The 22,056-nt window shown below is 36.3% G+C and overlaps 1 protein-coding gene across 9 annotated transcripts in view; it reads left to right on the forward strand.

Annotated features, from left to right (window-relative positions):
- SOX6 (SRY-box transcription factor 6) overlaps positions 1-22,056 on the forward strand; it is a 372,748-nt gene that overhangs the window by 345,869 nt on the left and 4,823 nt on the right. For 7 of the 9 annotated variants that reach the window (XM_037401650.1, XM_037401652.1, XM_037401645.1 and 4 more), the window contains 2 exons: positions 12,126-12,359; positions 14,811-15,027. In XM_037401650.1, the coding sequence (XP_037257547.1) occupies positions 12,126-12,359; positions 14,811-15,027 (451 nt within the window). The remainder of the gene's footprint in view (positions 1-12,125; positions 12,360-14,810; positions 15,028-22,056) is intronic. The other 2 variants (XM_037401644.1, XM_037401646.1) reach the window with 1 other exon arrangement.

Below are 22,056 nucleotides of genomic sequence, written 5' to 3' on the forward strand. Positions count from 1 at the left end.
CCCTGTTTAAATTCCAGGTGAGGGAACCTAAAATATTTAGTTCTTATTTATCTGATGATATTGGATGTTCTAAATATGTTTTTCTGGTTCACGTTCTAAAAAAAGATATTCCTTTCACAGATGCTCATTTTTGGTGATAGTGCTGCTTCTTTTGAATAGTATAATGTGCTCTGTGTTTATGGTTCTTGTGCTTGTATAATGTGCTTTATGTTTATGGATCCTTCTGTTTTAGTGGTTGTGGTCAAATGCTTTGGAAATGTCTAGGAAGTATGTTAAGATTTTGTTTTGTAGTAGATAGAAATCTGCAGAATAGACTTAATGTTCCTGTTGACAATTACTGGTTTTACCTTAATTCAGGTTGCAGTGTGGTTTCCTTCAGCAGTCACAGTCAGGGATTCAAATTCCACCAAGACCTGATCTTCATTCCTGCCAAAGAATTGGATCTGTTAAAATACAGTTTGCTTGATTTGATCCTGGGCTCAGGGCAAAACCATCTGAATGTTATTGTTTTGCCACTGCCTCACTGTGTGATTTTGTAAGAGAGAAATGACTTCTTTGTGTCCTCTTTTCCCAAGTGAAAAATCAGATGCATTGTGAAGCTAAATTCATTTTTATAAAGCAAGAAACAGATGAAAATGCTGTATTAGTACTTAACATTGAGTTCCATGTTCATTCATGTTGACATATTAGAATCAGGGGCTTGTGAATTAAATATTTGGCCTCACTTTGCCATTTTGGGACAGCACATACAAAGCCCTTTTCTTCTGAGTCCTGTTTTGATGTTTTAATTTGTTCTATTTCTTATGTGGTGGTTTTCTTGATTCTGTAAACTACGTGTTTAGCACTTGCTGATTCTTCCTTTGACTACTAATCTACCAGTGTGTGTTAAGCACGGACCATAGTTCTGAGGATAGGTACATGCCTGCTGGTTTGGATAAAAACAGTTTTAAATAACGTGGTGGGATCTCTCTGTCCACTTCATCTGTATCTATGTATTTATTTATCCTTCCATTAAACTGTTACTTTTCAAAGTCTTTCAAAGGATAACCTTTGCTATGAAATCTGGATGTTGACTCGGTCATTAAAAGGTATCTTGGAGTCCTCAGAGTGGGATTGGTGCCAGCCAGTCTTCTCTAAATTCATTGACTTAGTGCCTGTGTTCTCCCTTACACTGCCTGCTGTCTCTTATTTTAATTTTTATGTTCCTTGGTTTAAAGATTGTGGTTTTCTATATAACAAGTCACTGAGAATATATAGCTTTAAGCCTTATCTGTTTGATCATGGTATCTTCAACCATGCTTCAAGTAGGCTGACTGCAAGCAAGTTGGGGACTGCAAGCTGTGTAACCATTGGTAGTAGGCTGGTTCCAGCAGTAAGCCCTAGCTTCATCTTATTAAATATAGTTCAGATATACACAGTTTTTGGTCTGAAGCTGATTTTGGACCTGAACCCAAGCTTGAAGGAGCACAAGGTCACCTTTGCTTTTAAACGAACATATTTCTATTCAGCAGTAAGCTTAAGAACCCAGTTCTGCAGCACTGCAGATGGTAGATTTGCTGACCAATGTACAAAGTCAATGAATTGCTCAATATGCGCAGCAGTTAACTGCAGCCTGTCTATTTATGTCCATAACATTAGCACTTCCCATTAATACCTGACCTGGGCTAGCTACATTGTGAGGCATATTTTAGTACAATGAGAGATTCTACCTGCCCAAAAGCAAGGAAAATTGAATGGCAAAGAAAGAAGTAGTAATAGGCATCATCACAGATTTAACCAATTGCCAGAACATGGTGAATGATAAGTGGTTGCAATGGCAGCAGCAGCAGTACATGTGGAATAATGAGGAGAAGAATGAGCTGACTGGGGAAAGACAGGGAGGCTTTGCAATGTAGAAGGTAGTTTCTTGGACGTGTGCAGAGAAACATGAGGAAAAGGAGCTACAAAGGGAGCACAAGTCCGGTATCTAAGAGTGAGGAAAAACTGCCACCTTGTCCAGCTCCAAATTTCTGTCCAGCTGTAGAAGTTCATTTTCTCTTTCCCTGGTGATAGAGCAGACATCATGACAAGTGCCTGGGTTTTGCAAAAAAACCCAGATCAGTGCTTTCGTAAAGGAGCACCTCTACCATATACTCAAAGCCTCAACATTCTCATATATGCCCAATAGTAAATAATTCCTTACACAGAAGGGTGACACAATTCCTTCTTAACTCAAAAAAAAGGTTGAATTTCAGCAGCTGAAAAGGTAGGTGAAAGGGAACCATATATTTGCAGCAGATCAATCTTGGCAGGCTGCCAACACAATCCAAACCTGAGGTAACTTGTTTAACACCCTCCTATGCAAAGGTGTAAACAGCAGGTAGTACATGCATGACAAAGCATCACCTACTTTTGTGACAGTGCTTCATAAATACTGGAGGAAAGAATGCCTCTCCATGCCAGTATTTGTCGCACATAAATATTTGTAATAGTTGCTATGGCAGTTGAGAGGGGAAAGATGAAAATCAGAAAACAGTGAAAGCTGTCTGAAAACAAAGAAGTGTTTCCAGAGAGAATGCAGTAAGTTCAAGTACTGGAATTTTTATTCCCCTGAATTCTTGTTACAGATCTTCGATTAAAAAAAATCCCATAAGTGTATCTTTATGATTTAAAGATAAAGTAACTTATCGTCTTGGTTAATTAGAACAGATGCTAAAAGGTAGCTTTCATTAATTGTGGTTGCCATTTTTAACACGCATGAATCTATTTGATTGTGCCTGATACTTGAGTGATATGCTTACATTTTTCAGAATAACTCATAACAGATTAGGAATCTGGGATAGAGTACTCGGGCACAGTATTTCAGTTGTGTTGGATGAGATTCAGCGCCTCAGCCCTGGAGTAACTCAATGTCTGCAAATGGGATAGGAATAAGTTGTTCTGTCTTTCAGAACGATCCCATCACTTCTCTGATGGCAACCACTTCATGAATCTTATTGTTGCCAGCATCCTCATAACATTTTACAGAAAGAACTCCCACTTTGAATGCTGAAAGATCTGAGCTGGGGTATGTGGACTGATCTTCCCATGGCATTGAAACTTGTTCTTCTCAAGACACTAATATTAAATATATAGTGTGCTTCTCACTCTCCGAATAATAAATCTGAATGTCCTCCACAAGTGTTACCTTTTGGTTTTCAACTGTCAGGTATTTTTTTCCTACTGCTAAATATGAGGTTTTCTTGTTTGCTGCTTCCACACTACAGTAAATGATTCTTATAGAATAGTACCTTTATTTAAAAAATTTCTAGTTAGAATTTCTGATGCTGTACAACCAACCACTGTTACAATGCCCCGAGTTTTACATAGGGGTGCCTATTAGCACAGTTATGGTTAAGGGCTTGTCACAATTTCCATTATATAGTAAAACATTATTTTCAGGAATTTAGAACAAGGCTGTAAAAAGTAACTGTGGGCTGCATTTTTTACACAGAAAATCCTTGCCCATGAGAAAATTATTGTCACAAATACTGAAAGCATCCGTCAGTTTGTGTAGCTATTTTTAAGTGGAGTGAGTGAAAAATTAAACATAGTAGTTCAGTGGTTTAAAACATTTTTTCACACTCATGTACAGCCACCACTGATGTAAAACACCCCATGGTCTTGATTCTTAGCTCTGCACATATTTTTGCATTGCTCCAATATCACAAAAAGAGCTTGAAGCTGCCTAAAATAGCGTAAAATTTCCAGGCACGACTGAATTTTCAGCTGATGGAGAAAGCCACCATTGTATCATACTGCATGGAGGATGGAGGAACCTTGTCTTTCTTCCTTACCTCCTTGAGCACAGGGAGTGGAGCAGAAATATGAATACATCAAGGAAAAAAAATCATTTATTCTGGCTAAGCACAAGCAATTGATACAGATTCAGACAAGTCCTCTTCTTTGTACAACTGTCTATTTTTCTAAGTCTATGCTGCACACCATTTTCTCCTTCAGTAGCCTTAGTATTTCAGCAATTTAAAAATGTTTAAGAGCATCTGCCTTTCTTCCATATAGCTATGCCAAATATCTAAGCAAGCATTTAGTGCAGAACTTAGTAGCAAGGGGATAGTATTTTCTTAATTTGTATTTGATATAATTTCATGGAATTGGGTGGTCCAAAATATGTATGCAGTGGGCAGTACATCTTCATAGCTTCTTCAAATATTAAATGCTTATTTTGTCAATTTGGCAGGGGTAGTTTCACAGGCAGAGCAGTATTTAAAACAAAGAGTAATTTGTAAATTTTCACATAAGCCCCTATTTCTTGGAAAATCCCCCATTTTTTATCCAAACTAGGTAAATGTGGCAACATATTTGGACGTGCCGTTGCCTTGTTTGTAAACACATCTTCCTGGCTTCACTCACAAATCCCAAATGCACAGGTGCAGCACATTTGAAAAATTAGCCTTAAGAGTTTTTCCTAACATTTATTATTACTTGTCAACTTAACAGCTCCTGTTATCATGCTGCTTTTGCTTCTCTCCCTTCATGATGTATTATTTACTAATTATATTATTATTTATTACAATAACAGCACCCCATGTGAAAGGCAAGAAGATATGGCCTATGCATATCCTAGCCCTAGGTCCTGGCCATATAATTACTGATATGATATGACAAGTAAGAACAGCAAACATTCAATAGAAGGAATTAGTTATATTGATATGAAGAATGATGTTGCATATGCTAGAAGGTGACAAATTCAATTGCAAATTGAACTTAGGAAATGGGCCACTAAAGCAATGATTCCAACACACATCAAAACTTTTTGCAAAGTATCCTGTATTTCATTAATAACATAATTTGAGGGAGGTGGTTTTGTAAATCTCCCATTAAACATAGTTTCCTTTTATAAACCACATTGTACTTAAACTTTTAAAATTCATTGGTTTTGCTACATAGGAGCAAGCAAAGGTGTTCATTAACAGTGTTCAGCTACAGCTTGAACAATGCAGCCATCAAATATGAAGTCAGGCTGCCTTTTTTCTGTGTGGTGAATTCTTGTCTGTCATTTTTCCGTCTTAAAACAAAAGAAAGCATTGACTGAAATATGAATGGATCATATCCTATGGCCCTTGTTCAGGCAGGATTTAAATAAACCCAAGCTGTTAGGGATGACTGAAGACTGCAGAATCAATCCCTGTGTTTTAAATCAGTATCATGTTTTCTGGATGTTCTAGGTGACACTGTCATGTCAGGAGAAATTTTTAACTATGGGAGTAACAGCTCCACCGACTATAAAACTGTTACTCTAATGGAAACATTTCTATGTTAAATAGATTAGTTCAGTCCTCTTTGTATTGTTTTTACTTTGAATATGATTAATAATTGCTTAGCTATTAGAGCAACAGTTTTTATTAAAAAAACAAACAAAACCAAAATAAATTTGCAGTATCAATAGATCTTGTCAGATACCTAACAATTATTAGTAATATTTCTCTTGGGCTGCGATTTTTTGTATCAATAATATCAATGTCAGAATGGGGTTGTTAGCATTTAATTAATTATCTGTGAACAATCTTGAAATCTGCTAGTGGCACATGATTGAAAAATCTTATGACACCTTACATACCTCCCAAAATTTATAGCAGAGGCTATTTCTTCACCCCAGGTTTTATCTAGATGTTTCACAGATCTTCACAGAATAACTTCTCATACTCTTATGTTGTTACAGCACAAGTGGCCACTGAGGGCTTAACTCAGGCCTTATGCAGTAATTAACTCAGTTAATATTTCATGTAATTTAAAAGACTATTGTATTTTTTTAGCTGTACTCCACACCAAATTTCTATAAGGGTTAATTTTGCCATAAAATGTGGTCAACAAATCTAAACTGTTTGTGTAAGCCATCAAGAAAGTAGTTGCACTTAGCAGTTTTAATTCATTTAAATAATGTAAATTTGGGCATGGCTGGCTGTGGATCGGAGATGTGCTAACAGTTTATTTAGAAAGATTGTTTCAGTATTTAATATGACCAAACTAACAGTTCAGCTTTAAACACTGCTGAGTGAACTGCTACCACTGATAGAGCTGAGAACAGTTGCTTTGATTTCACTATTTGTTTTAGCTCTGGCCTTTCAAATGGGGAAAGTCATACATGCAGATTGTGAGGATCACTGTGAAAACTGGCGCTGTGTTTTAATTGAGATTAAGAATTTTGCTTGCATATGTAAAACAAATATACTAAAAAAGTAAACTCAAGGCCACCAAAACTGAAAACAAGGCACTTCGAAAAATATATGCTGATATATAACTGGCTAGAATTTCCCTCATTTTGCAAAGCCACGAGCCACATGCATCAGCTCACCACAAAGTCATTAGGTCTTTTTAAACTCAGATGAAAAACATTAACAAATACCACAAAAGGCTTTAGTATGGCCCCTTTGTTCATTCACATATGGCAGTTTATAACTCCTGCACCACTTGGGTCGTGTGTTTGTTTAAGCTGCCTCCATCAGGCCAGCCCTGAAAGAACAAAAGACATCTTGAGCAATCCTAAGCAGGAAATGGGCTAATCTAAACATGGCTTGTGACACTATAAGTAGAATAGAAAGGGGAGGGATTGATTAGTCATTAATGTCCAATTGACTCCATATGGATGTTGCAATAATAAGGCCTTTTTCAGTGCAGTAGCGGAGTTATTGAATTAGAGGTTTATGTTTCCTCAGAGCTGACCTTAGGGAATTCCCTTTTGGTTCTTCTTGTTGATGTTTTAAAGAGAATGGAGTCTCTTAAAAGGAAAAATACAAGCCTTATCATAACCGAGTGTTGCATGGATGTAGCTAACCTGTGCTACAGTATATTCCCACCTCTTAGTATTTACTTAGCACACTTCAGAACCCTTGCAGGTGAAATATTTCAGAGCCCATTTAAATATTCCAGTATTTCATGAATCACTCATGTCTTTCTCACTTTTCCCCCCCTTTTCATTCACTGACAGGCAGCCTATAAGAAACTTTCAGCCCTCAAATTGCAGCTGAATAATATTTGTTTAGCATTTGGAATGAAAACAGCTTGGCAAACAGACACTTCCCTGCAGAACATTTGTGCCACTGTGTGACTACAGGCATCCCTGTCCCAGAGCTAGTTATGTTTCCAAATGGGTGTTAGTTTTGCCTAGTGATGACAAGACATGCCAGTAATGACAATAGTTCATGAGATACCCCTTTATTTTGCCTCTCTTGCTGGTAATAACGAATGAGAAAGTCTTCTGAATGTGGATAGCGATGAAGAAGTAAAAGGCAGGCAAGGGACAAAACAGATAAATGTTACACTAATGCTGCTGCAAGTCACTTAGATTACAGTGAAAGAGTAATTTTTGTAACTTTCTCCAAAATCGAACGTTCAACTTAATAATTAAAAATAATAATTGAATTATTATTATTGTATTCTAAACTTTCCAAAGCTTCTTTTGTCATTCTGTTCTTTCCAGATTTGCATTTTTCTACTTGATTTCAAATATTGCTATATCTTTCATGAAGGCTGAATTTGTCTGTCCACAGGTTAAGAGCAGGACCGGGGACTGTCAAGCCGGTTTTTCATGCTCCCCCTTTTTATGGCATTTCCCTGTTTATGAGTAACCCATCTCTAGCAGTAAAAGAGTAACTCCTGTTTGCATGTTCATTAGGTTCTGGTTTCTGCAATGCAAGCTGCTAGCAGTGCTGGTTGTATTCCTACAGACAGGGCCAGATATTCTGGAGGTCGCAATCAGTCTTTTCCAAAGTAGACAAAAATGTCATCTCAGCTTAATGAGTAACTGACAATAGCAATTTTACTACTAACCAGTCACTTTTACACTAGTAACCTCAAAAGATTATCTTTAGTTCTATATACCCTATCTTGGTATATATCTGTGGAAGATGGTACACAGCCTATTCTCCAGAGTAGCCAAAGATTTGTTATCTGGGTGGGGGGGTGTGTATCAAAGAAAATGTATCACTTCAGACATGAATCAATGGCTATAGTGTGAAGAGTAATTAAGGAATAACAGAATGCCTGATAAAAATCTCTTTCTTTTTGCTGTCACTTCTTTTCTCTTTCTCTCCTCAACTTTTTCTCACCCCTTTTTTGCTCCTTTCTATCACGTTTATTACTGTTCGCATTCTGGTAACATGTAAAGGTCCAGTCTGAGTTTTTGTTGTGCTATATGACATATAAAATTGGAAGGTAAACCCGTATCTCATTAAAGACAGTAGGATTAACACGAATGTGGCCAAGATTTCAGGGAGCATGCAAAGACCTGGTACCTGTCCTAAAATTCTTGTCTTTATAAAAAGTGAGAAACTCATTTAAAGGCAGAAATAAATAGATAAACAATGTAACAATTGTTACTGTCTGTTTCTTAACATTTAATTCATGTAGAAATGTTTATCTTTCCTGTTGATCAGATTCTTTTCTCTTTCAAAAGAACAGGGGTTCTTCTTTCCTGCACTGTCATTAGAGAGCAATCAGTCTCTTTTGGAACAAAACTATTGTTTGAAATTACTTTAATGAAGCTGTAACAGTTTTAGATTCATTCTGTTGTGTTCTTTGACCCAGTATTGTCCCTAGAGTCTAGTCTGGAATTCAGCTTCCACAGAGGAGTTGCCTACCATATATCCACAAAAAGTGATAATTCTACTCTAATCTGCTTTCAGTTTTAAATCATCAAAGTCATGACAAGTTGAACAAATGCAAAGCATCTAGAAAGTGAGGCAGTCCACACCCTTAGCAGCTGAAAGTGTCCCTTTGAGGACAGCCCCAGCCTTTAGGCCAAAGTGTAGGCCTCTTTGCCAGCTAAGCCATTAGGGCAGCCAAACTATAGTGATTTTGCAATAATTTTTAATTCTGACCAAGCTCTTAATTCTGAAAATCAAACCCTTCTCCTGCGATTGCTGTATGAACAATAACTAGCAGACAAAGTGTTAGTTGCCAGAGCCAATTACCAACTTCCTTCTCTCTTCCCACTCTGCATTAGTAGTACTTATTTATTTTATCTGTTATTTTGGGTTTATTATTTATTAGACTTTCCTGAAAATATTTTCAGAAAGAAGTAAAACACCTACCTCTTTGCAGTTGTGTATGTATTTTATTTAAAAATTTCAGGCACCTCCTTTGGCCTATGTCAGTGCTATAATTATCACAAGAAGAACAAAAAATCCGTACTTTGTAAAACCTGTTGAAGTTGTTTATATAGGTACAATACTGTCTAAATAGCTGATTGACAGGATGAAGTACCTAAGAACAACGAGTTTGAAAGCTTGTTCTTATGTGTTTCAACTTGTAAGAGCTCACTGAGCATATGTGCTTTTTGTATCCTTAGTGCCTCATTTCTAAGCTAAAAAGGTACTGAGACTTTCTGGCTCCCCATGTAGAATCACATGCTAACAGAAGTATTTTCTTGTAATGCTTTAGATGCTGAATATAATTCTGTAGTTCTAAGACAGTTAGAAGAACATGGAGTTTATATTGGTTCAGTTATTTGCAGAAATTAATTTTGCAGATGCTTTTGTGATGGCCTATGGGTCAACTTGCAAATATTCCCCCAGAGATCAAGCACAAAGAACATCAACTCTTTGGCTGCTTTTTCAGGTCCTTCAAGTACGGACTTGCTTAAAGCAGATGCAGCCAGAGCTTCTTGGCCTTCTTGGGATGGTTGTAATTTATTACTCCAAGTAAGAATTGTTTTCTAACGTAACCTTTCTCTGAAAACAGATCATTTACAGTGGGGTTTTTTGTTCTCTCTCTCTCTCTTTTTTTTTTTTTCATTCTAACAAAATTATATCCAGTTTAAAAAGACAGCCTATAATCTTGCTACTAGTAAAGGTGCTCTGCCTGCATTAGGATTGAAAGGTCACACCAAAATTGTATTAGAAAGGGTTAAAAACAAACTCCTTAGCCATAGTATCTTTGGGAAAGTAAAAGATGGAAAATCATCATATGGATTCAAATGTGTCTTCTTTCCTTTGCTGTGAGTAGAGTAGCTGAATAACAAATGGCAACTTTTGCATCAATAATAATTTAATTTTTTTGTCACCAACTTCCAAATTGCCCATATACTAGTTACAAATTTTAGAGTTGCATTTTAAAAGATGGAACAACCACTGCATGGCATATTTGATTTTTCTCAAATTATATAGCCATTTGTGTCAATAAAAGTTTCAGTGTTGACTTACTAAGTTTGTAACTGTTTATAGTTTCACAATAAATATATTCTCTCTCAAAATATGGCATCTTTGATATGCATGTTCCAAGCCTTCTGACAATGAACAGAGACTCTTAAACCATACATATCTCTAAGCTGGTCCTATATGCAGGTCGCTTAGCAAAACTACTGTTCCTTTTTGCAATAAAAAGCTGACTGCAGCTGCAGCCTCCTGTAAATGCTGAACACCTGTAGCATGGTACTTAACTTAGAATAGTATTAAAATAGTTTTGCATCTCATATTTGCCACAAACCTGTCGTCTTTTATGTGTACGCATGTTAGTATACAAATTGCCAAATTGGTGTCAGTTGTAACATAATGGCATTGGAGGCATCATAAATTACCATGGTGATCCTCAGGAGAAGACACTGCTGTATACGAACGAGTGTTTTGCTCTCAGGGTAATGTATGTCTTCATCTGGCCCAGTAGTCAGCATATTGCCCTGTGTTGATGGATATAGTCAGCTTGAAACTACACTACATTTCACTGCACAATAAACGTGGCTGTCAACACCATATAAAGCAAAATCAATTTATCCTGTATGGTCAGTGCGTTTTAAATGAAATTAATGTACTGTGGACCTGGTAGCAAAAAGGTAGTGTATTAGTTATGCATCCTCTGTTTTAGGACTTTTTTCATGTAAATGTATTTCCTATATAGAATTTTTAAAATGGTATACCTGACTTACAGTGTTTTCACACTAAATTAGGAAACTGAGGTTTTGCTCAACTAAAAACTTGTGAGTCAGTCACTGCAATCAGTGCATCTTAGTGTTTTACCTAGTGTAAAGAACTAATATTGTTTGGCAAATAAATTGAGTAGGGAACTGTAACAGTTTACAAAAAAGGAGGCCTATTGCTGTGCTACTTAGTCGTCAAGTACCTTGCTTTTTCAAGATATCAAATTATATGAAGTTTGATGAGACCTAAGACTAAGTCTGTCACTCTCCCACTGTAAAGACTTTTTGCCTTTCTTTTATAGCTAACATATAACCCTAAAAACATACGTGATCATCACAATTGCAGAAGTTTTTCTGGTAAAGGCATGCCTTATCTAGGCTTGGTTATCTCTTTCTCCTGCATTAACTAGTTTTACACCTCATACTCAGCTCTGTGAACTCTAAACCCCCATGAAGCTTTGCTGTCTGTGGTCAAGAAGCAGGGCTGGAAGCATCCAAAAAGCTGGTTAAGGTTAGCATGTACAAGTTGAATCGATGGTGGGTAAAGACAAGGCACTGGGGTACATTAAAGCACAGCAGACATGGAGAAGCTGGAGTGCTGGTCTCCCATTCCGGAAGCCCCAGGATGCTGTGCATGTACCTGTTGAAGGCAGACAGTTTTATTACATAGATATGTGATCAAATGCTCCAAGACACATCTAAAATTCCAGTAAAGCAGATGTGACTTTAAAATGTTCAGCTTAAAATATAATCAGATCCATACAACTAGCAGCATGTACCTGGTGTGCTATATAATTTATTTTATTAAATGTTTGGCATGCGCTTACACTGCTTATGCAGCAAAGTAATTGTAAATTACTTGCGTGAACAGGTCTACATCAGTCTGGATTCTCAAGTGTAACTTTTATGTGAGTTTTGTTGAGCATTCAGAACATGTATGCTACGTTAAAGTCCCAAACGGAAACTTTTTCAAACCTCCATACCTTAACTGGAGAAATACCAGTCCAATTTATTTCCTTACTCAGATCTTGATGCCTTCAGCTGGGTGAGACTGATCAATTACACTGAAATCACTCGATATCCTCCCTCCCTCCCTCTCTCACCACCCCCCACCCCCAATCCGGCAGCCAAAGCAAAAGAGAACGAGGCTAAAACAAACAGAGCACTGCAAGTGCTTGCGTCATCCACATAATAATGTTTTGCATCCATGTCGTTTCTTCCTGCCCTGACATTACAGGAAGTAAAGCAATGAATGGCTCTGCAGCTAAACTACAGCAGTATTATTGTTGGCCAACAGGAGGCGCCACTGTGGCTGAAGCTCGAGTCTACCGGGATTCGCGGGGCCGAGCCAGCAGCGAACCACACATCAAACGGCCAATGAACGCTTTCATGGTCTGGGCAAAGGATGAGCGTCGAAAAATTCTCCAGGCCTTCCCTGACATGCACAACTCCAACATTAGCAAAATCCTAGGTAAGTGCAAGACCGAACAAATTGTAATTGGGACCTATCTAGAGCTGAGGAAAGCTTAGAAGTCTCCGCTATAGTAGCGGCAATTGGCAGAGGCTAGTTATTTTTGAGGCGGTGGAAAGATGAGATTATTTCTACTGGTGATGTAGGCTAGTTACTTCCTTCTTGGATATGTAACTTCTCTAATTTTGTTTTTTTGTTTGTATTTTGTTTGGGACATGTTCACTGGAAATCGAATTCCTGAAATGCACACAAATGAAGACTCATGGGTTGTTTTCATTTTCATTCCCTACCTTTTCCCTTTCTGCCCCTTCCCTAATGCTTTTTATTTTCAATAGCAGAGTCTCAACATGCTTTAAAGGCTTAGCAGCATTCACAAGGATTGTTTTGTGAAATCTGCTGCAAGAGTGTATCCTGATAAAAGGTCTGACTGCAAGACCCCATTAGAAATCACTTGAACTACAAACCACCTGAATGCAAAATGGTACTTGCTAGACTAAATACTGGGAAAAATTAATAAAGTACAATAGAAAAATCAAAGGTTTATGTCAGATAGTGCAGTGTCAAAGAAAGAAACCTGGCACAGTTCAAAAGACATGTACATGCATACCTCCTTGCATGGAAAATGATGTTGATTCAGAATGTTACAATGTTCAAAAAGCTAAGGAAGCACGAGTATTATACAATTACAGTATTGCTTAGTTAGAGAACGTCTTAGTTAATATTTAATTTTTATAGATTGGGACGATCAGGGAATATACTGTGGATTATATTTTGCCACTGTGCAAATAAATTGGCTCATTTATGAGAAATTTTGATTTGCTTTTTAAGACCCCTCCAGAGAATTAGAAACATACGTGAGAATGAGTGGTGAAATGTTAAAACCTATATTTGCTTTCTGAGCCTTTGAAGTGAAAGACAGATTCCAAATGTAACTCATAATAAATAAAAGTAAAAATCAAGTTTCCTCTGTAATCATTTTATTGTAAACTTTGAGTTCAAATACATTCTTACCAAAGTTTGTTGCATGTTAGTTCAATCAGAGGCAGGAATACATAGAAATAAATGTTACTTTGTCCAAAAACTTCTAAAATCTTACTTAGTAGTTCTCATATTTTTGTCTACCATATAAGTAAGTTATATGAATAGCCTTTCAGTTTTGTATAAAACCTGTACTGTTTCAGTGTTGGCAGCTGTAGGGAATCTATATTATTTGTGTGCATTCTGTGAAAAAACTATTAGGAGCATAGTAACTGTATTCATTAAAATGTAAACTTCCAGCATAAATATTTCATAAGTGCCAGAAACTGAGTATTTTTTAACCATGGAATTAACCTGTCAGTATCTGCTCTGCCACAAATAACTCTATGTCCATATAATATCTGTGCAACTTTTCCAGGACAATGAGAAAAGAGACTGAAATATTAGAACTGACACAGAGTACTGCTGGCTATGGATAATATTTACACAACTTTTCCATTTGTTGATGTATGAAACATCTTGGTAAAAGAATAGCTTCCACCCACGTTTACCACAGCTGTAATCGTTTTATTCATCTAAAAGACACCAAAAAGCTATTTTCTGCATTTTGTTATCCCCTGGAAAAAAATATCCCTTCTCTATTCAAGTGTTTGGATAGCTCCTTATAAACAATATGAGAGTTCTGAATACTTTTTCCTCTTCCTGTGTACGCTGTGTTAATTTTTTAACTTTTTTATTGGTGCATCTTTCAATGAGAGTTTACAGTACCTGAAGTGGCGTATATAATTACAATGTGCTTACTGTTGTTTTTTTTAAATGAAAGTTTGTTAAAGGTAACTTTCTCAGTGCAGTCCTCTGCATTTATTACATCTGGCTGGAAGATAATATGCATAATAGGATTTAGAATATGGTAGGTGCCAAGTTTATATCAGAAGATTAGTAAATGTAACACAGAGACAGCAAGGGATTTCTCGTAATTTTTTTGAATCTGTAAGGTTTTGATGATTTTTTCCTGTTACATAGCAAGGTATTAATATCTATTAGTAGGAATATATAAACCAAATCCTCATAAAACTATCAAAGAAGCATGTATCCCTAGGCAATGTGTTAAGCTTCTAACAGTAAAAGTATGGCTGTAGACCTTACTCAACCATAAGAATGTGCATGGTATTACAAAGGTATAGAATTATTCACAGATTAATGCTCATATTGTGAAAAATTGACTGTTTTGTAGACTGAGGCTGAGATTTTGAGAACTATTGATTTTAAATGCACCTATTTAACAGAGATTTACATATGTGTGGTCTGCAGCAATATCTGAACGTCAAGGTTCTTTTAAGTTCAAATCAGTTTATTTATTAAATTCAAATCAGTTTATTTAACTAACTTATTTAAAATTTGTTTATTATGGTGAGAAATGTGTAAAGCTAAACCTGCTTTACTTGAGCACTCTCTAATGTTTTGTGTTAATAGGATCTCGCTGGAAGTCCATGTCAAATCAAGAGAAACAACCTTATTACGAAGAGCAGGCACGGCTAAGTAAAATCCACCTAGAAAAGTATCCTAATTACAAATACAAACCTCGACCAAAACGTACCTGCATTGTTGATGGAAAGAAATTGCGTATTGGTGAATACAAACAACTGATGAGGTCTCGAAGACAGGAGATGAGGCAGTTTTTTACTGTAGGGTGAGTACCATTGTTGTAATTGTTTTCTAAGACAGAGCATGCTGTTGAAAACGAATAGACTTATCTGTTTAAGTCACTGACTAATATAATTTAGAAGGTAAGGATTTGAACCTGTAAAACCTTATTAAAAACATAAGATATATCATGGAATATGGAACTATCAGTTTGCCACTGAATGTTGACTATGAGACTGATTGTGGAATTCTTTAAAGTCAAAAGAAGTTGTTTCCCATTAACCTGAAAGTTCTGAATCATGTCTTTTGTGAGTTATTAGTAAGCTAATCCATTCGGGGTTAGTAATGACTCCAGGGTCATTTCCTAAATTAAGACAAGAACAAAGAGGAAAACACAAAAGAGTATTCCCGTGTAGAATAAGGAGGCAGGAGAGGCAGAAAAGGGGCAGAAGCAATAGCAGTTACATTAGGAACATACATGAATGAATAATATCATAGCATGAGGCTATTAGGAATTTTGTTATATATAGAACTGTGGAAAAAAATATTTTAAAAATAGATGTTTTAGGAAGAGCCATTCAAGTAGTGCATTGAAAGACTGGGTAGATTTACAGCTCAGAGTATACGGCTCAGAAAGATCCTGGCACAGATTTTAAAACATTGTGTGTTTTTAACAGTATTTCCTCTAATCTTCAGCAGAGAAAGCAGCACTATGAAAGATCTCCAGGCTAAAGATAAAAAAAGTCCAGTGAAACAACTGCACCATAACTGATTTCTCTCTCCTGTTTTTTTATGAATTAATCTGTGATGCTCAGTGCTCTAACACAATGTTTCTGGTGGTTTACAAAGAGTCTAAAAGCTATCTCCAGTGCCAGCCTTTCCAAATTCACAGTGTTCTGCTTATTTCTCTAATCACAATAGTCTCCTTTTGTTGGTACTTCACTACCAGATAATTGACCTTGACGTCGATTATGTGCCCTCATTTTTGGCTTGGGCTGCAGAACTCCTGTTGCAGTCAATTATTTTGTGGTACAGCCTGCAACAATGTGGGCTCTTTCTTCAATCAGTACATAGAAGTGTTTTTGATATCTTGAAATAGCCTTCCAGTCTATAGTTTTGACATTGTTTTTTATTCTTCACTCTAAGGGAAATTGTTTACTAATAGGCTTCCATCAAAATTGTACATAGAACTCTAAACAGAAATCTGAATTTATACAGCACATCACAAATTACATTCAGATTGAGGGAATGAAACTCTAGCTTCTGTCTTCCAAAGCAGATTGACAGACTAGATCACATCTACACAAGAAATGCAAAATAAATGCCAAAACACCAGACTGAACAATCTGAGAATTGTTTGCTAATTCAAAACAGTATTAAGCAGTAGCATTTTACACATTGGAAGTGGTGGCTAAATATGGAGCTGAATGCGGAGGATGGATTTAAGAAACTCCTAAAAGTGCCTACTTGTGTTTTTTTTTAAAAAAAAAGTAATGAAAACTATTCAGAATTAAACTGCTGATGCAACCTAAATGTAACATCTTTCTCATATATCAAACAGTATCATTACAAATACCATGAGAATGTAATCATTTTTTTGAAAGGATTGGTTTTAATTCGTATTTATGCTAAGTTCACTTCACCATGCTCTATCCATGTTGAAGAAGTTTAAAGTAAGAGTCAGTTACCTTTGTGCACGTATATAATGATGCAGTGGACCTTATCAAAACCAACAACTTTTAGTTATGCAAGTGATGAAAAAGGGGATATGAAGTCTAATGGATGCATTCAGTAATGGTGAAATGAGATCCATGTTGCAGTTCGATACAAATTGTGGAAACACTGAGGAAACACAGGCTGTGATTTCAAACAGTTATTTCATGCTTTTCTGTGACTTCCCACCGTTGCCCCAAATTCCCTTTTTCTCTAAAGAAAAAATGAAAACAAAATTCTTGGAAGAAACCAAGCAAAAAGGGTGAAAAAAACAGACTGGGACAGCTTTTTTGAACTGAAATATAAAACTTGCCATCATTTATTTCAGCAGAATAGCTTACTGAGTAATAAAAAGCAACATTTCATCCAAATCAGATTATAATTAAGTGAAACACAGTAATTGAGCCCATCAACAACTTAAACTTACTCTTCCTTGTGTTTAACCTAAATATCGCATAAAGTATCAGCTGGGAGTTTTTCTAACTGACCTTGTACACCCATCATTTTTCCACTGTTTTGATGGAACAAACAGTATAAACCGTCCTTCAGAACTGTAGACGTGAGAGTTGAGATGCAGTTTCCTTTTCAGAATGAAATAGGAGACAAATGTGTATTTTGGGATTGAACATATTCTATGTTTACAGTAAATATTTCAGTGTAAGATGGGAAACAAAAGTACATAATAGACTCCAATGAAATGTGCCAAGTGCTTCATACTGGTTGAAGTCCTGCTGTTGGGTGTTTTGTTTTAAGGAACATATCAATTAAGTTGGAAATGGGTATGTCAAAATCATCAACAGAGAATAAAAAGATAAATAGGAGATGTGTGAAGACAAAGAGAGACCTTCAAAATAGGTGGCTAGAGGAAAGTATAAATAATAAGAAAAATTCTATTCTTTTATATTTGTGTTTGGTACTCTCTTATACCAAATATACATTTATGGCTTAATCCAGGAATGGCTTGTTCCTATCAGATCCCCTTGGGTGGGCCATTGGCTAGCATAAAATAGTTCTGCTACGTGTACAGCTAGAACACCCCACCCCCACCCCCAAACATACTGAGTTTTACACCTCTTGACCTTTTAAGATGCAAAAAGCTCATACTGCTTACTTCAGTGAACTGCATTCTTTGATAAACATTGGTAAGATGCACAAAAGTTGTTTAGAGAATATCAATATACAAACTAGCCATAGTTTCAGATAAAATAGAGAAATAAGCTAGTGAATGGCCAGGTTCTGTACTGATTTTTGAAGAAAAGTTTCCAAAGAATTGAATGAGAGTGAAGATTTCTTGGAATAAATTGGGCAGGAAATTCATGTTTTGAGATGTTATATATGTGATAGCCCAGCACAAAAATCCAGGAACTGGGAAGTATTTTAAAAAACAAAGTGGAACTTAAAAATGTGCGTCGGCCTTCTATTGCATCCCTACATGAATTAATTTTGTTCCAAATGAAGCAGATATTATACAGAAATAATTTGTGTTTAATGCAGAATATATTAAAAATTGCTGGTTTTAATCTAATGGAAGCTGAATCTGGAGCCAGCTATGTCTTTAAAATAATTGAGTTCTTTTTAATAACAAAATTATTAATGGGAAGTTTTGAGTGATAACTTCAGTGTAAGTTAATCCCTGAACAGACTTCAAGTGATTTACAATTTATCTTCAATAGTACTTTTTTTGTAATGCATAAGTAAATGTGAACAAATGGATCATATATAAACCATAAATTCAGACATTTTAAGTTAAGAGTCTGTCTTTTGTTGCCTTGTATTACAAAAATAATACAATTCTCAGTCATTTTTGCAGTCTAATACACTCAAAATACAAGTAAGTATATGATATATACATTTCTCTGCAAAATGATGTAAGCAGTAACTTTTTTGTGTTTCACCAGTGTAAGATGTTTAGAATAAAGCCTTTATAGTGTTTATAACTACTGTACACACATATCCTGAATGTTGCTAGACTACAGTTTTGAATAAGGCAATAAGGCTGTAATATTATACTCCTGTAGCTTGAACGTAAAGTAAGTACACAATGGGTGCTTTTGTGAGATTTACTGTTATTTCATTCCTTATGGGAATGTAAGTTTCAGGGGTGTGTAGCATGTAAGCATTTTCCTTAATGCAATTGATTTTGTTTCAGTCATTTAAAGAGCTGTCAGAAAATAGTTGGGAGGGGATCAGAAAACAATGGTAATTTGCCAATTTAAATGTTTAGCTAGTTTTGCAAAAGTGGAACACTCTCCAGGAAAGTCCTAAGAATCTTAATGCCACAAACTTGTGAGCAGGTCAATTGATCAAAGAATTGTCATGTTACCTCTTTCTTTTATATTGACCTAACTGCTTTGGGCCAAATCTTTGGGCCCCAGACCGGACAGACACGTTAGCAAAGTTGGCAGAGCAGAGGGACAAGTGACCTGTAGTAACTAGCCACATAAGGGTTTCTTTGGCAAAGAGGAGATGGTGGAGACAGGAGTGGTTTGAAGCCAGGGTACGTAGCCGTGCGACACCATTCCTCACAAATCTTAAGAGATAGGAAGATTAATGTTGGGTCCTGGAAATCTTAACCAGGCAGAAAACATCCTTGCTCTAACCATGTGCAGCTGAGCTGAATTATAACCTGTAGCTTGCAGTAAATCACGTTTTTATCTCCTCAATCCAAAGTCCTATGACAGCCAAACTCTAGCTAGATAGAAGGATTAAAAATGTGGAATTTAATGTTATAAAAAATACCGTTAACATGAATGCCTTGAAGAACTACAAATAAAAGAAAACATAATGGCCAGAGCCATAGGTTAGAGACTCCAACTCTTCCTTTCAGGGAGAGCGGTTAGCATTTAAAGAAATGCTCTGATTTCTTCTCCCTTCCCCACCCTGTAAAATTTAATTAGTTAGATAATGATAACACTCATCTCCAGTAATGTATGCCATCCATATAGTTTGTGATATCTTAAAATCAGGCTTTCTGGGGTGTAATGCAGCCACTTGAGCAGAATTTACAGCGACAACCTGATGAGCTCTAAACAAACAGGGCTCAAGTGAGAGGCAGGTATCCAGTTACTAGGGGGGTGTGGGTGCCCATGTTTAAGTGCTAGAAAATTTTTGCTAGCAAACAAGTAGCAGTTTGAGACCCTTCCCATTTAGGTGGCACAGCTACCACATGTTTACAGCTCCACAGTGAAATACAGGTAATTTAAAGCTCACAGTTTTACCCACCCAACAATTACCCACCCAACAGCAGGTATGCACACCTAACACATAAAAAAAGAACTGCATTTATGAATGACAAATTCTGTAAGCCTTTAAGTTTCCTGCTACACCGGTCAAGTTATTTACCAGTTAGATTCACTCTATAGTTTGCCACATATTTGGTGCATTCTCTAGTAAAAGGTATCTCTGTAAATTCTGCTTCGTTATGCTCAGATGACCTTCTCCCTTTATACTTTGAAATGGGTGGTACTTGGACAAATGTACCCTGGCCCATTGAAGTATGGGTATGCAAAAGGGTTTTGCTGACTTGATAAGCATTAGAAAGAATATCTGAATTTATTAACCTAGGCCTGTCCTTTAGGACTTAACACTGACAGCCATCATTTTATCAAGATACCTCACAGCCTTGTCCTAAACAGATTAGTTCCCCTTCTTATAAAAAGAAAGCAGATTTTTTTCCCCTGCTTATATAAAGGCAGTTTGCTTCTAAAGAAAATGAAAACTCTTTTTGGGGGTAGGGGTATATATTAGGGTTCTGATCCTTAGCGTCATCTATAACACAATAGCAGCTTGCAATCATTCTTTGAGTATATTCTACAACTGTCATTAGAAGAGTTGTAAAAACAACTTTTCTCAAAATGTGGCATTAATACTGTGGTGTTCTTTGATGAACTATTGCGATGCTTTGTTTTGTGAATTTATTTATTCAAAAATATCAGAAAAAAATTAGTACCAGCCGTTGTCTCCTGGGCAGATTAGAGAGAATTAAGTGTGTATGGCCTGGTGACAACTATATAGAATTTTGCTGTGACCGTGTGTGGGTTTCTTTTTCCTTTGTTTTGTGGAAACAGTCATTGATGTGAGCATGTTCTGTGTCCAAAAGCTGTGCAGGAGATACGTGTAGGTTTTTAACAGTAATAGTTTATACTAATCCTAAAACAGAAATGTTCCCATGTGAAGTAGGTGTTCAATTTTATGGATAGAGTATTTAAAGATGTTTGCAGAAAATCACTTGCAAGCAAATACATTGGCTGAAAATTGTTTTCACAGAACATTTATCAGACCATTTTAAAAGTGAAAATTTAGTGAAAAATCCCTAGCTGTTTGTAAATCATCTGCAAATCATCATTTGCAAACAGGAGTATAACGACTGTGTCAAATGAATTACCGCAATGTTTTTGCTCACTGCTAGCCAGGTGTAGCATACTTGTACAACAGATGTTTGAATTTCTCAAGCTGTGCAGAGGCTTTAAGAGTCAGGCTAGCAGTAACAACAATGACAGTACTGCATGCTATTTTAATACTGTCTTATACACAGTGTTCATTATTTGATTGTATTGGTTCCCAAACTTGAAGGACTTTGGTTTCGCAGTAACTCTGTAGTGTGATATTTATCAATATCAGAGTCTGATCAATGAACAATAAAGACTCAACATTTAGGGTCTTGTAAACAAGCTTTACAGTATTTTACATATTGATTTAGCCAATGATTAAGGATTTGTGAGAGACTGGTTCATGGAATGTGCTTTTGAATTTTAGTATAGAATGACACAGTGGTCACGCAGTTATAGATTCGTTAGACTATTCAAACACACCTGACACTGGTTCTCCTGCTAAAATTATATAATCTCTAATACTTGGTCAATATTGCTCTAAAGAAGGTTGGGAATACGTGATTCTTTAAATAGATAATGCAAATAGGCATGTATGTTCAATAACTAGTAAATACTAAACCAGCATCTTCCAGGGCACTTAGGTATTTCTGGTACTGGAGTATATTCATTCAGTGTTACATCTGAAGTACAGTGGAGATTCTCTTCCTTCAGAATAGGTACACCCATTCTTTTTCTCTTAGCTTTACTAAAGGTAATGGTCCAGAAAAAATATAAGAGTATTTCTGTGAGTATTTTAGTATAGAAAGTATGTTATTAGTTAACTAACCCAAATGTAAGAAGTAGATTTAATTAATTTGTAGCCATTAAGGGCTTGACCATGGAATGGCTTCAGCAACCTGATCTTTACTCAGCAAAGCATTTTAATATACATACATCACTGTAAGAAAAGATGCTGTATCCCTTAGTACAACTATGTACATTCCTACAGCAAAGCTCGAGTTGAATTTCTTGACTGGCATTGATATAAGCCT

This window comes from Falco rusticolus, chromosome 10 (assembly GCF_015220075.1).
Source record: "Falco rusticolus isolate bFalRus1 chromosome 10, bFalRus1.pri, whole genome shotgun sequence".
Classification (NCBI taxonomy): domain Eukaryota; kingdom Metazoa; phylum Chordata; class Aves; order Falconiformes; family Falconidae; genus Falco; species Falco rusticolus.